General features: G+C 40.3%; 1 protein-coding gene across 2 annotated transcripts in view; it reads right to left on the bottom strand.

The window, feature by feature from the left end:
- Positions 1–12,938, bottom strand: part of uvrag (UV radiation resistance associated gene) — a 126,349-nt gene that overhangs the window by 39,997 nt on the left and 73,414 nt on the right. For both annotated transcript variants that reach the window (XM_034099680.2, XM_071205392.1), the window contains one exon: positions 12,219–12,294. In XM_034099680.2, coding sequence (XP_033955571.1) covers positions 12,219–12,294 — 76 coding nt within the window. The remainder of the gene's footprint in view (positions 1–12,218; positions 12,295–12,938) is intronic.

The following is a 12,938-nucleotide window of genomic DNA, read 5'->3' as shown; positions in this document are numbered from 1 at the left end:
ATTGACCAAATACTTATTTTCCACCATAATTTGCAAATAAATTCTTTAAAAATCAGACAATGTGACTTTCTGGATTTTTTTTTCTCATTTTGTCTTTCATAGTTGAGGTATACCTAGGATAAAAATTACAGGCCTCATCTTTTAAAGTGGGAGAATTTGCACAATTGGTGGCTGACTAAATACTTTTTTGCCCCACTGTATATAGCAAATAATGGATCCTTGTGCACTAAGATCTTTCTTTCCCTATGAAGGACCCTTACTCACTGTAGGTAGGTTCAGGAAATTGGCTCTAATACAAGATAGCCATCACTCCTATCTCATAATGTTAACAATACATATAATTGAAGGAAAGGTTGTAAAACATGTGACAAAAGACATTGACATTAGCGTACTGTGCATTTCAAAACTACAATTTGAGTGAATTAATGTTACACAATGGCAGTGTGCATAATCATTTATGATTCACAGACTAGTGGATGGTACCAGAGTAAACACACAACTGCTTACAGAAAAGTCAATTGTGGAAAAACAAAATGTATGTGCAAGTATGGTCGTACCATTGTTCTACTATAAGGACTCAACAGTATCACAGAAGAAGGGAAATAAGGTAATCGGTAGAGAAATGTATAGAGTCTTGGCAACTCATCCTGAGCTGGAGGGAGTTGTGAAGTGGAAGGGAGCTGTGTATGTCTTTGCTTGGGTCATAGGGTTTCTATCGAAGCACAATCACATGAGCTAATGTCCGCAAAGGGCTATGCAAAGCCCTTGTCGTTTCTCTTTTGATAAGGGTCATGATCTTTGAAACAGAGGTGAAGGAAGGACCCTCAACTTTGGAATATGTCAAATGAACATTATGCATGCTCACAGTCACCCCTCTAAACCTGATGACACCTACAGTACAGAACAGTTTATTCCTATATCATTATTCTTTTAGGATCAGGGTTAGAAATAGCAAACAGACATTGCTCTGCAGTCAGATAATTCAGACAGACTTATGTTTAAAAATAAATTTCAGAGATGTAGGATGAGGAATCATTTATTTTTTATATTATATTCAAACCAGGAGATTAGTTTATGTGGATCATACCATGCCATTTAGCTGCATGTAACCTAGCTCTTTTTTTTTTTTATTTGAAATGTTTGTCACAGTTTCATGTGAAAATAATGCAAACATGCAGCCTCTTTACTACACATGTTACTGTGTATAATGCACAACAGGCTGTGATATTATGCAATTCACACCAGAATGTACTGGATGTATTGGTCTTATTTATGTCAATAATTAGTAATGTACAAAATATTGCAAAATGCCCCTAGATATTTACCACATCTAGTTACACACTTCCACACTTCTACTGTTCATTATTTTGAAGTCATTTCTAGGCAAAATGTACTCTTGCACCTAGAACGTTTTCCAAATAGCCTCAAAATTAATCCCTCCACCCAACCGGCTCCTGTTCTGCTGCTGCCACCTCCACTAACCGCTAAACACAGTGGGCTCCCCCATGAGTCATAACCGTGTTTTATGGAGCCACAGTTGCCACTCTTAATGGCTCTCGGCGCTCTGACGTTTGCTTCAGACCACCAGAATGGCACTCTGCCTGCAGGTCATGGTGTAAAATTGCACTGAGACTTGGAAGGTGGGAGACTGCAGGCGACTTTCCCCAGTAGACTCAAATCAAGTTTAACTCAGAGGTCTTCTGCTCGGGCCACAACACATTTGCTGAGTTTTAATTCCAATACTAGCTTTCCTGTGCCCCACGACATATGATACGGCAGGCTTAGTGACTAAGAGCTAATTGCTGCGCCTAAAGAGCTAGCTTAGCATTGGTTGTCATCTAATCAGCCCCACATGCTGGTTTCACAACAACGTAGCCTCGTGGACAACATACAGTGCGAGTCTATAACACATGGCGTGCCTCCAGACAAAAGGCTGCTGGATTTTCTTTGAGTCAGCCACACTCACTTGGACAATTTCTCTCTGTGAATGGAGGAATGGCAGGTTTAACATGTTTGTGTCCCAGTGGTTGCACTTCAGGCCCAGCTACATACAGTGGGGCAAAAAAGTATTTAGTCAGCCACCAATTGTGCAAGTTCTCCCACTTGAAAAGATGAGAGGCTTGTAATTTTCATCCTAGGTATATCTCAACTATGAGACACAAAATGAGAAAAAAAAAAATCCAGAAAATCACATTGTCTGATTTTTAAAGAATTTATTTGCAAATTATGGTGGAAAATAAGTATTTGGTCAATAACAAAAGTTCATCTCAATACTTTGTTATATACCCTTTGTTGGCAATGACAGAGGTCAAACGTTTTCTGTAAGTCTTCACAAGGTTTTCACACACTGTTGCTGGTATTCTGGCCCATTCCTCCATGCAGATCTCCTCTAGAGCAGTGATGTTTTGGGGCTGTCGCTGGGCAACACAGACTTTCAACTCCCTCCAAAGATTTTCTATGGGGTTGAGATCTGGAGACTGGCTAGGCCACTCCAGGACCTTGAAATGCTTCTTACGAAGCCACTCCTTCGTTGCCCGGGCGGTGTGTTTGGGATCATTGTCATGCTGAAAGACCAAGCCACGTTTCATCTTTAATGCCCTTGCTGATGGAAGGAGGTTGTCACTCAAAATCTCACGATACATGGCCCCATTCACTCTTTCCTTTACACGGATCAGTCGTCCTGGTCCCTTTGCAGAAAAACAGCCCCAAAGCATGATGTTTCCACCCCAATGTTTCACAGTAGGTGTTCTTTGGATGCAACTCAGCATTCTTTCTCCTCCAAACACGTCTAGTTGAGTTTTTACCAAAAAGTTCTATTTTGGTTTCATCAGACCATATGACATTCTCCCAATCCTCTTCTGGATCATCTAAATGCTCTCTATAAAACTTCAGACGGGCCTGGACATGTACTGGCTTAAGCAGGGGGACACGTCTGGCACTGCAGGATTTGAGTCCCTGGCGGCGTAGTGTGTTACTGATGGTAGCCTTTGTTTCTTTGGTCCCAGCTCTCTGCAGGTCATGGACTAGGTCCCCCCGTGTGGTTCTGGGATCTTTGCTCACCGTTCTTGTGATCATTTTGACCCCACGGGGTGAGATCTTGCGTGGAGCCCCGGATCGAGGGAGATTATCAGTGGTCTTGTATGTCTTCCATTTTCTAATAATTGCTCCCACAGTTGATTTCTTCACACCAAGCTGCTTACCTATTGCAGATGCAGTCTTCCCAGCCTGGTGCAGGTCTACCATTTTGTTTCTGGTGTCCTTTGATAGCTCTTTGGTCTTGGCCATAGTGGAGTTTGGAGTGTGACTGTTTGAGGTTGTGGACAGGTGTCTTTTATACTGATAACGAGTTCAAACAGGTGCCATTAATACAGTTACCGAGTGGAGGACAGAGGAGGCTCTTAAAGAAGAAGTTACAGGTCTGTAAGAGCCAGACATCTTGTTTGTTTGTAGATGACCAAATACTTATTTTACTGAGGAATTTACCAATTAATTCATTAAAAATCCAACAATATGATTTCCTGGATTCTTTCCCCCCATTTTGTCTCTCATAGTTGAAGTGTACCTAGGATGAAAATTACAGGCCTCTCTCATCTTTTTAAGTGGGAGAACTTGCACAATTGGTGGCTGACTAAATACTTTTTTGCCCCACTGTAAGGCATTGCTCTTAGCAGAAAAGTCTATATCTGGTCCAACTTTTTTGCCCCACTGTACCTGTGGCCAACTAATTCAAGGAAATGACGGCAATATGCCATTCATTTAAAAACTTCGCTAAGAGAAACTAATTTCTGTTACAAGTTCAACTGGGACCAAAGAGAACATATATTAACACTCCACAAAAACATGAGTCCCTCAGGCGTTTTGCAATATGTACTGATTGCACAAGAAATAGGAAGGAGCAGTTGAGAATGGCTGCATCTCCATGAAGCCTTTCTTTACTTCTCCTGTTAAGCACATTGACCCGAGGTGGCAACCTGGGAGTGTGTTACAACCTCAGATCCAGGACCCAGCCTTGCCCCTGGCCTCATGACATGAAGCCTAATAAAAGCAAACTTCTCCCTCCGCCACATCAAAGCAGGCTCGACCTGCTGTGGCCCTGATCCTTTGCCAGCATCTCTGTATCGCTTTCAAACACAGCCACACAGGGCAATTTAATAAGAGATGGACAGCTAATGTCCCCCACCCAGGCTCAAGTCCGTCAGCAAACCAGCCAATCAGACGGTCTGCTGTGAAACCAGATCTCTGCTTTATATCACACAGCCAGACATCTAACAGGCTGCATAACATGGATCGCTTAACAAACATTAAAGACAAGTAAGAAAAGTTACAAAAAAAGGTAATAAAGACTGTAGGCCTGTCTCGATAATCGATAAATTGACTTATCGTGCGATAAATAAAAATGGACTCGATAACTTATCTGAGCTCGATAAATTGCCGTTTCGAAGGATGTGACCAGCATTTTAGCTAGGAGCGCTGTGGCTGCCGGCCACGCGCACTGTGAGGGGCGGGGCTGACACACAGCCAGGTCAGGACTAGTGCTGCGTACCGGTACGCCGAACCGGTACTGGACTTGTAAAAAGTTTCGGTTCAAGTCCGGTTAAAACCGGAACGTCGGAAACCGGTACTTGGACTCGCAAAAAAACTAGCACTTACGTATATTCTGGTGTCTGTGGTTATTTAAACATTCCCTGATAAACGTTATTCAGCGTCAATAAATGAGTGCTAATCCCAGTGTGCTCAGTGTACAACATCACATGTCATTTCACCTTCGATTCACGGTTTGAAAACGTAGCATTTCGCCACATGCTAATGCTAACCGGAAGAGAAGAATTAAGTTAATAGTGTGAACTTCCGTTTTTTTCAGAATAAAACTGATTTAAATTAAATAGTGTATTTAATTCAAAATTATGCCATATCAACATTGATTTTAATTTCTAACAGTATGTATGTACATCACTATGTATGTAGTATGTACTGTATAATGTACACATGTAGAGTGTAGAAAATACATGGTGTACAGACAGTACAGTACACTCTGACTGTACAGTCACTACAGTGTAGCCTATACTGTATAGTAGGTGTGTAATGCGTGTAGTCTACTCTACACTCTACCTTTCAGCAACGTTTTAGCGATTTAGGCTCAGTCAGCTCAGGGACTGTTTGGTTACTTTAGTTTGGTAAATGAAATAAATGTTTGAACTTTGTAGTAGTTCATTGTAGTTGCTGTCATAAGTCATTTGTAGACTAAGTGGCAAAAAGTGTTTTTTTTACATTTGTACTTTGTAGAGAAATGTAGACACAAGTTGGAAGGGAGCACAATAAACCTGACGAGTTTGAATTTGAGTTGATTATGAGTTAATTTTCAATTGATAATTAGCTCACAATAAATGCACTTTAGTTACTCACACAACTTGACACAAGCCATGGGTTCAGTTCCGGACTTATAAGTCCGGACCTGAACCTCTGGACTTGAGTCCGGACCTGAACCTGAATGTGAGTCCAGTATGGGCATAGATATGTCTCATAATTATTTGTGTGAACATAAAAATAATTTGTGTGTAAATATGTGATTTGGAAATGTAAAACACCATCCACAAATGGCAATGCATTTAAAAGATTTGCAAACTCACAAATAAATGTGCAAATGTAAAACGGATCTGCAAATACGCTAAATATGTTCACAAAAAAAAAAAAAAAGATCTTTAACATTTACAACTTTCGATCAGGCATTTGTGAATCCATTTTGTATTTGTCGACCAAAAATGCGCTTGCGGATCTAAAATCTCTGCTCTTGAATCTCAAATCTCTGCTCGTGGATCTCATATTTCTGCTTGTAGATCGTCTTTTTACACACAGGGAATTTTGAGACATATTTTCCGCCGGTCTCGGCTAAAATCTACTCGTGTCATTCGGTTATTTTCGGAAACCACGTGATGGCCTGCTGATGATGACATTTCCGCATGATTTCAAAGTAAGAGCATCATGGTTTATTTAATGCTCTGTTTTTTTATTATAATGAACAGCGGAACGTTAGATGCATTCTTTATCACCATCATCATCATGTTATAGTGATAGTTAGTTTGTGTTAGTTTATTGGTTCAATACAGCATATATCGAGCACTTTCGTAGGCATTGATGTTGAAGTACAGGCAACGCCACTTTCGGGTTTTATTGATCATATAAAAGGTGTGCCTTGGAAATACTTGTTTACATGAGATAACTTAGAGTAAAGTCAACGATCTAAACACTCAGAGAGTCCTTTACCTCCCTGAGCTGACGTTATAAGATTTGTCTGACAGGAGAGAGCTCTCCTCCTCTTCCTTGTTGTAGAAACAACTCCTTATGTACACAAAATGCGCTCGCCGTGCCACACACACAGCCAAGCTATGACACACAAAGACCCAGAATAACTTTTAATGCTGTGTCCTATTCTTTTCGAAGGCTTTATTGTATGATATGACAGATGAACAGATCGTCACTGGGCTTACAACTAAAGACACAGCTACGCAAAAAACGCAGCATGTGTACGGCTCTGAGAATCTGCCTTGGTACAAAGTAGCAGTGAAAACATGGGACGGAATTTCATTGATTTGGGCATTCTCACAATAAGCAAGTGGAATGGATTTGATAATGAAGCTCTGGCACAGCGCTCCGCAAAGAGTGGCGAGTGGATAGACCGCTGCAAGGACTTTCCACATGGTAAAAGTGGAGGGTCGAAACTAATAATTTTAAAAGGTGGGGGGGACTTGTCCCACCCTCATATCATAGCTGCGACGCCCATGAACTCATTGCTGAAAGAAATTACTTAGACATTTTATTTTTCTGTCCTCCCGTTATGCAGATAGTGATAGTCGAAGACCTTAAAAGTAACGCAAGTAACGAGATAATTGTGTGCTTAGTAACTGTAATGTAAATACTACTGAACCAACAGTAACCAGTTAAACTACTGTGTTACAGATAACATGTAATTTGATTACTGTAACACCTTACTTTGAAGCATGTTACTCCAAACACTGTATTTAGTCAACTCAAATTACATGGGAAAGTTATTAAATTGTTATACATACCAGATAGATAGATAGGTAGATAGATAGACAGATAGACAGATAGACAGATACTTCATTCATCCCAAATTGTGAAATGTGTGGAAACAAGTATAAACATAATAACATGAAATACAAATGAAAGCCATAGAAAGGAATATATGCATATACAGTAGAAAGGACACGATGAATATTATACCATTTAATGTAGCCTTACTATGAAGGCTGACCTAAATACGGTGCTTTTCTACAGATTACTTTATTACAACACAAACTAACTGTATCACTATAACATGATGATGATGGTGATAAAGAATGCATCTAACGTTCCTCTGTTCATTATAATTAAAAAAAAAACAGAGCATTAAACAAACCATCATGCTCTTACTTTGAAATCATGCGGAAATGTCGTCTTCAGCAGGCAATCACGTGGCTTCCGAAAATAACCGAGTGACACGAGTAGATTTTAGCCGAGACCGGTCTAGGTACCATATCTGCACGGCCTACCAGATACAAAATGGATTCACAAATGCCTGATCGAAAGTTGTAAATGTTCAAGAGATATTGACAGATCTTTTTTTTTATTTGTGAAAATATTTAGCGTACTTGCAGATCCGTTTTACATTTGCAAATGTATTTGTGAGTTTGCAAATCTTTTAAATGCATTTGTGGATGGTGTTTTACATTTCCAAATCACATATTTACACAAATTATTTTTATGTTCACACAAATAATTATGAGACATATCTAAGAAATGGAATTGGTTACAAAACCTAACTACACATCTCGATTCTCCGGTGTGGCAGTATTTTGGATTCAAGTCAAATCAACGATGCGAACCGACAGTACGGACTTCAATGAGCCGGGCGGTGTGTCGCATTTGTTTAAATAAGGTAGCGACAAAAGCAGGCAATACCACGCATTTTAAACTATACCTAAAACACAACCACCCCATTCCGTGTTCCAGCTGGGAGCAAACACGGCAGCTGGAGATGGAGAGTTCCCACCTTCCCGACAGTTTACAATCAAAGATGCATTTGCCCGACAACGCAAACATGTTGGTGTTCCTTTTTCGAAAACTCTGAAAAACAGATTTGGATATGGCCTGTTGAGGCATCTGGGTCTTTGTATGGACAGTGGACTGTACACTTGACTGTTGTTTCAAGGAGGTTTTATTTGCTTGTGAGATAATGTGTGCTCATATATATCTATCTATCTATCTATCTATCTATCTCTATCTATCTATCTATCTATCTCTATATATAGATAGATAGATAGATAGATAGATAGATAGATAGATAGATAGATAGATAGATAGATAGATAGATAGATAGATAGATAGATAGATAGAGAGAGAGAGAGCTCTGTCTTCCAGCCTGACTATTTAATTTATTGTTTTGGTTGTGTGTGATTTAATTAAATTATTATAATTTAATTAATTTGTTTTATTTATTATATATAATTTATATATTTTAATATTATTTCACATTTCATTTGCAATGTTGAATGTTCAATAAAAAGTTATGTTTGAAAGCATGTACTTTTTTATTATTATTATATATTATCATTATGTCAGTGGTCTAAAATGGTCTTACAACGGCGCCGACAATATTATCGTTTATCGCAATAATTTCCAGAAAAATGTATCGTCCAACAAAATGAATTATGGTGACAGGCCTATGTATGCTGTCTGTTCGTGAATGATATGAGCAGAAGATGATCCAGCCACAACGTGCAGGTTAGTACAGCCACCATTCACAACAGTTGTGTTGACTTTCCCAGTACTACGTGTGTGATCCCAGACTTGCAGGAGAACACATTTGAATTGGATATGCGACCAAAGAGGCATGGGGAACCTCTGTTTGCACTGGGTTCCATTGTATCGCCTGTGACATGTTTGCTGCTGCTTCAGGTTGTGAAACAATGGTGTCACTATCACATGGAGCCCTCTTGTTGCACCATTATATTGTTTTGGAGCCAACCTGATAACTCATTCTGAGCGTGAACGTGGTCGGGCACACATGGAATGCACGAGACAGGCAATCAAATATCATACCGTCAAATACTGCTGCTTTACAAAGCTGTGAAAAGCGGGAACATTAGCATAGCTGACTGTAGAAAGATAAGTAACCTTACAATAAACTATTTGGTATGTGCATGGGTTATATTTAATTTGCCGTGCACCCTTTGTGCATGAGGGTGACAGAAATGAGCCACAGATGTCATGCTGTCAATTATAAAATGATCACCCTACAGATTCCTCTACAAAGTTATCACACACTTCTCACATGTGCCCACCTGTATTAGAGCTGATGGTTTACATCTGTTTTCAAGACCTTGCGTAGGAATCTTTATGCATTGGTTTCATGGAAAAAAGGTAAAACATGTGACGATCTGGATCTCATTTCCCCTGCTGTGCATAGACTCCTTTGAAGCTCATTAGAACATGTTCCATTCTTGAGCAGCAGAAGAGACATCTCTCCATCACTGACAGCACACATTCAGAAATATTATACTAATGTTCATACCAGGAAGCTGATTCGGATAAAGAATACTCCTCCTCAAGCCACCTACATGTGCCTTCTATCAGAAGTCAAATTACACTTTCAGCAAGGGTGAGCATGCAGAGGTGCATCGGACTGTTCAAATGAATACAACCCAAATCTCAATGGGTTCGATCCTGATGTGTGGCTTTTATAAAAATGATTATGTGTGAGGGCTATGCGAGGTGAAGGCGATAATATGCATTGAGATGACTGCATGCCAAATGTTGTACATGTGAAGAAGATGTGTCATGCATATTAAAATCCCTTTCCTCTGGGCATACATACAGTACAGTGTGGATATTAAGGTTTAAACAAAATCCTAAAACTTATCCTAAATTGCAATAAACTCTATTCACTGTGTTTATAAACCAAGTTATTCTAAGAATCAGTTTTAACATAACAAACAGAAAGGTACAATATTTGTTTTAATAACCTCTATTTTTGTCTGTCCTAAAAAGTGTTCCCTTTTATTGTCAATCTGAAAAGGTTGTTTCCTCCTTTACCTGTCAAAGACTATATTGAGAGGATTTCCTTACTTGATAAAGGAGGGTGTATGCTGTGCACAATCTGCAGCCACTTCAGGAAAAGTGTGTGAAATATAGCTATACCTAATGTATCAGCCATGATGGATGAGTGTCATCATAACGTTTGCCATTGCACAATCTACACTAAGCTACATGTACACTACGTTACATAAAATATTAGTTTCTATTTTGGATTCGTAAAATAACACGCTGATTTATCGCTCCCTTTTATGGTTTTGCACAGCAATTATTTTCATTTGGTGTCCAACATGTTTTCTTATCGGGCTTATTTTGGTATTCTTGGACTCTGGTCCTCGGTAAGATGGCAGATTGGGATATTGGCAAGCAGCTTGTGGTCTGCCATTCGAACCTAAACCTCCCAATGTGCAGTGGTTTGAAGTCAGCCACCTGCTAACGCTAATTGCCCGGTCCTTCTCAGGAGAGAGGCCCTTCACTCTCGCCTGGGTGAGGAAGAAAACAGGCAATGGAATGCAACTTGTGTGAGGGATGAATGGAGGGAGTAACCAAGGTCAACATATTAGGTGTACTTTAATAAGCAGGGACAGGTCAAGGGTTCAACCGTCCCCTGAGGTGTTCATGGGAGATGGGAGGAGAAAGGGAAACCAATTTAGAGCATTACTTCAGCTTGTGTACAACATGTCGGTTGCACACGCAGACACATTTCACGTTGTGACCGTCCGCTCCTTCAAAATCTGGTGATACTCCATTGTTTTTCTTCTTGTCAACAAATACGGTGAAAAGACCAAGAACAAAAATCTATTGACAACAAGTGCGCTACTTGTGTAGCCCAAGCCTAATCTATCATATGTTTATGGGCAAGAGAGATACTGACAAATTAGGCTAATGTCATTAGTGTCGAAGGTCCTGGACTACTTACATTTTGACCTGATGGGGCTCTTAAAGATCTCCTATCATGCTATTTTTATATATATATATATTATGGGTATATAACAATCATGTCTATGATGTGTTGTGCTCAAAATACCAAACAGATCATGCATTTTAGACATCCCTCACATCCCTCTATTTCAGCCCTGTTAGAGAAGGTCTGATTCTGGGACTGTAGCTGCTGGCCCCGCCCCCTTTGGACCACGGTAAGGCAAGCAGTGAGGTCTGTGACGAGCAGGCTGACTACTCTGCTCAAATAAGCAAAAAAGATGTGATTAAACACCGTATCATGTTCCAAACCACTTCAAGGATTATGTATGCAACAGTATGGAGCTCAAATGCTTTTTCTTTCTCAGGTTTACCACAAGGTGAGTTCCTTTTTTTATTTCCTGCTTCTTTACACATACTCTCTCCAGTACAGGTTAGCTCTGGGTGTTAGCGATGCTTGCTAATGTAAACACAGACCATATTACGTCCAAAACAGTCGGGCATTGTTTCTGATACAGCGACGTTTCTGATAGGGCCGTGGGCGTAAAGCCAGCCCACATCTCTGATATTACGTCATATCGGACGCAAATCTGGATCAGCTCCGTTGTAGCCCCGTCTTTAGAGATTTGGGTACGGAGGAAAAGAGAGGGTTTTGTTTTCTGACACTTAGTGAGTTCCCCGACGCACCGGGGACACATCTTTATGTATAAAAGACATACAAAAGTGCTTTTTGCATGACACTGTAGGACACCTTTAAGTTATAGGATTGTCAATGTTCAGGGAAACATTAACAACTGTATAAAATGCCATTGCAATCCATTCCACCCATACTTCCAGTGTGATTACAGTCTGGTACAACTGGTCGTCTTTCATGTTTGCTTTTGTCCCGGATACACTGTCTCTCTGCAATAAGATACTTCCAAACACACTGATTGGCAGGTGGAAATAGTCCCCACCAAATGCATTGTTTACTCGAGGTAATTCTATTCATATTTTGTAGCGTATTAAAGGGCCAAGAGGCATTGCTTTTTCCCACAGATGATCAGACTTCTTACTATTCAAATGTAGTATATCCGTTGAAAGCACTTCAGTAAATCCCCTTTGGTCGACAATAGGATAATGATCTTACATTAGATGTTCTCCTCACATGTGTCCCATTTACCATCCATTCATTGGTAGCAAATGTGTGTGCACTATGAGTGTGTTCATACCTGGGCAATGTTCTTGTTGAGTAAGTAGACACCATATTCAAAATGAAAGCGCTCTCCTCTGGGGTACAAAGGGAATCTGTTAAAGACAGGAGAAAAGACAAACGTGGTGTTACACAAGAACAGGGGCTGTCTTCCTCCGGATCCACCGCCAACAGAGTATGGAAGCAAAGGCATTAAGACATACATTCAAAATAAGCACAGTCAAGCTTACATCAGCAATATGTACATACTGCATACATGTATCCGATTATAGGTCTTTCCATGTGAAAATGTCAATAAAGGATGGTGGGATTGAAAGGGTCCATTGCTTATTAATTGTACTTAGGGAGATTGAAACAACTGTAGCTCTTTGGCTTTACGATATGCAATGAATTCTTTCCAACATTAAAGTGGCCGTTCCTGTAGCCAGAGGCGCTTACAGTCGCTAACACTTGAAGATTGCTGATGAAGCTGGGTCCGGGTCTATGATCCCATCCCACGGACGCCACCTCCCTACCTCGTTAAACTGAAATATCAAACAGGAGCGGAGGCGTCCAAACAGCCTGTCCTTCTGCCTCGGAGCAGGAACAAAGAGAACTTTGACTTTGGTGGGAAAGTCCCACTGTTGCCCGTCAGATGTCTCATGAAGGATTGTGAAGATACCCCTGGGTGTTGGGGAAGGGTGAGAGAGGAATACGCCGACATGTAGAGGGAACGTTATCGTTGCTATCGGGGACTTGA

Source organism: Pseudochaenichthys georgianus, chromosome 14 (genome assembly GCF_902827115.2).
Source record: "Pseudochaenichthys georgianus chromosome 14, fPseGeo1.2, whole genome shotgun sequence".
Classification (NCBI taxonomy): Eukaryota; Metazoa; Chordata; class Actinopteri; order Perciformes; family Channichthyidae; genus Pseudochaenichthys; species Pseudochaenichthys georgianus.
Note: the sequence above shows the minus strand (reverse complement) of the source record. Positions and strands in the feature narration are given on the sequence as shown.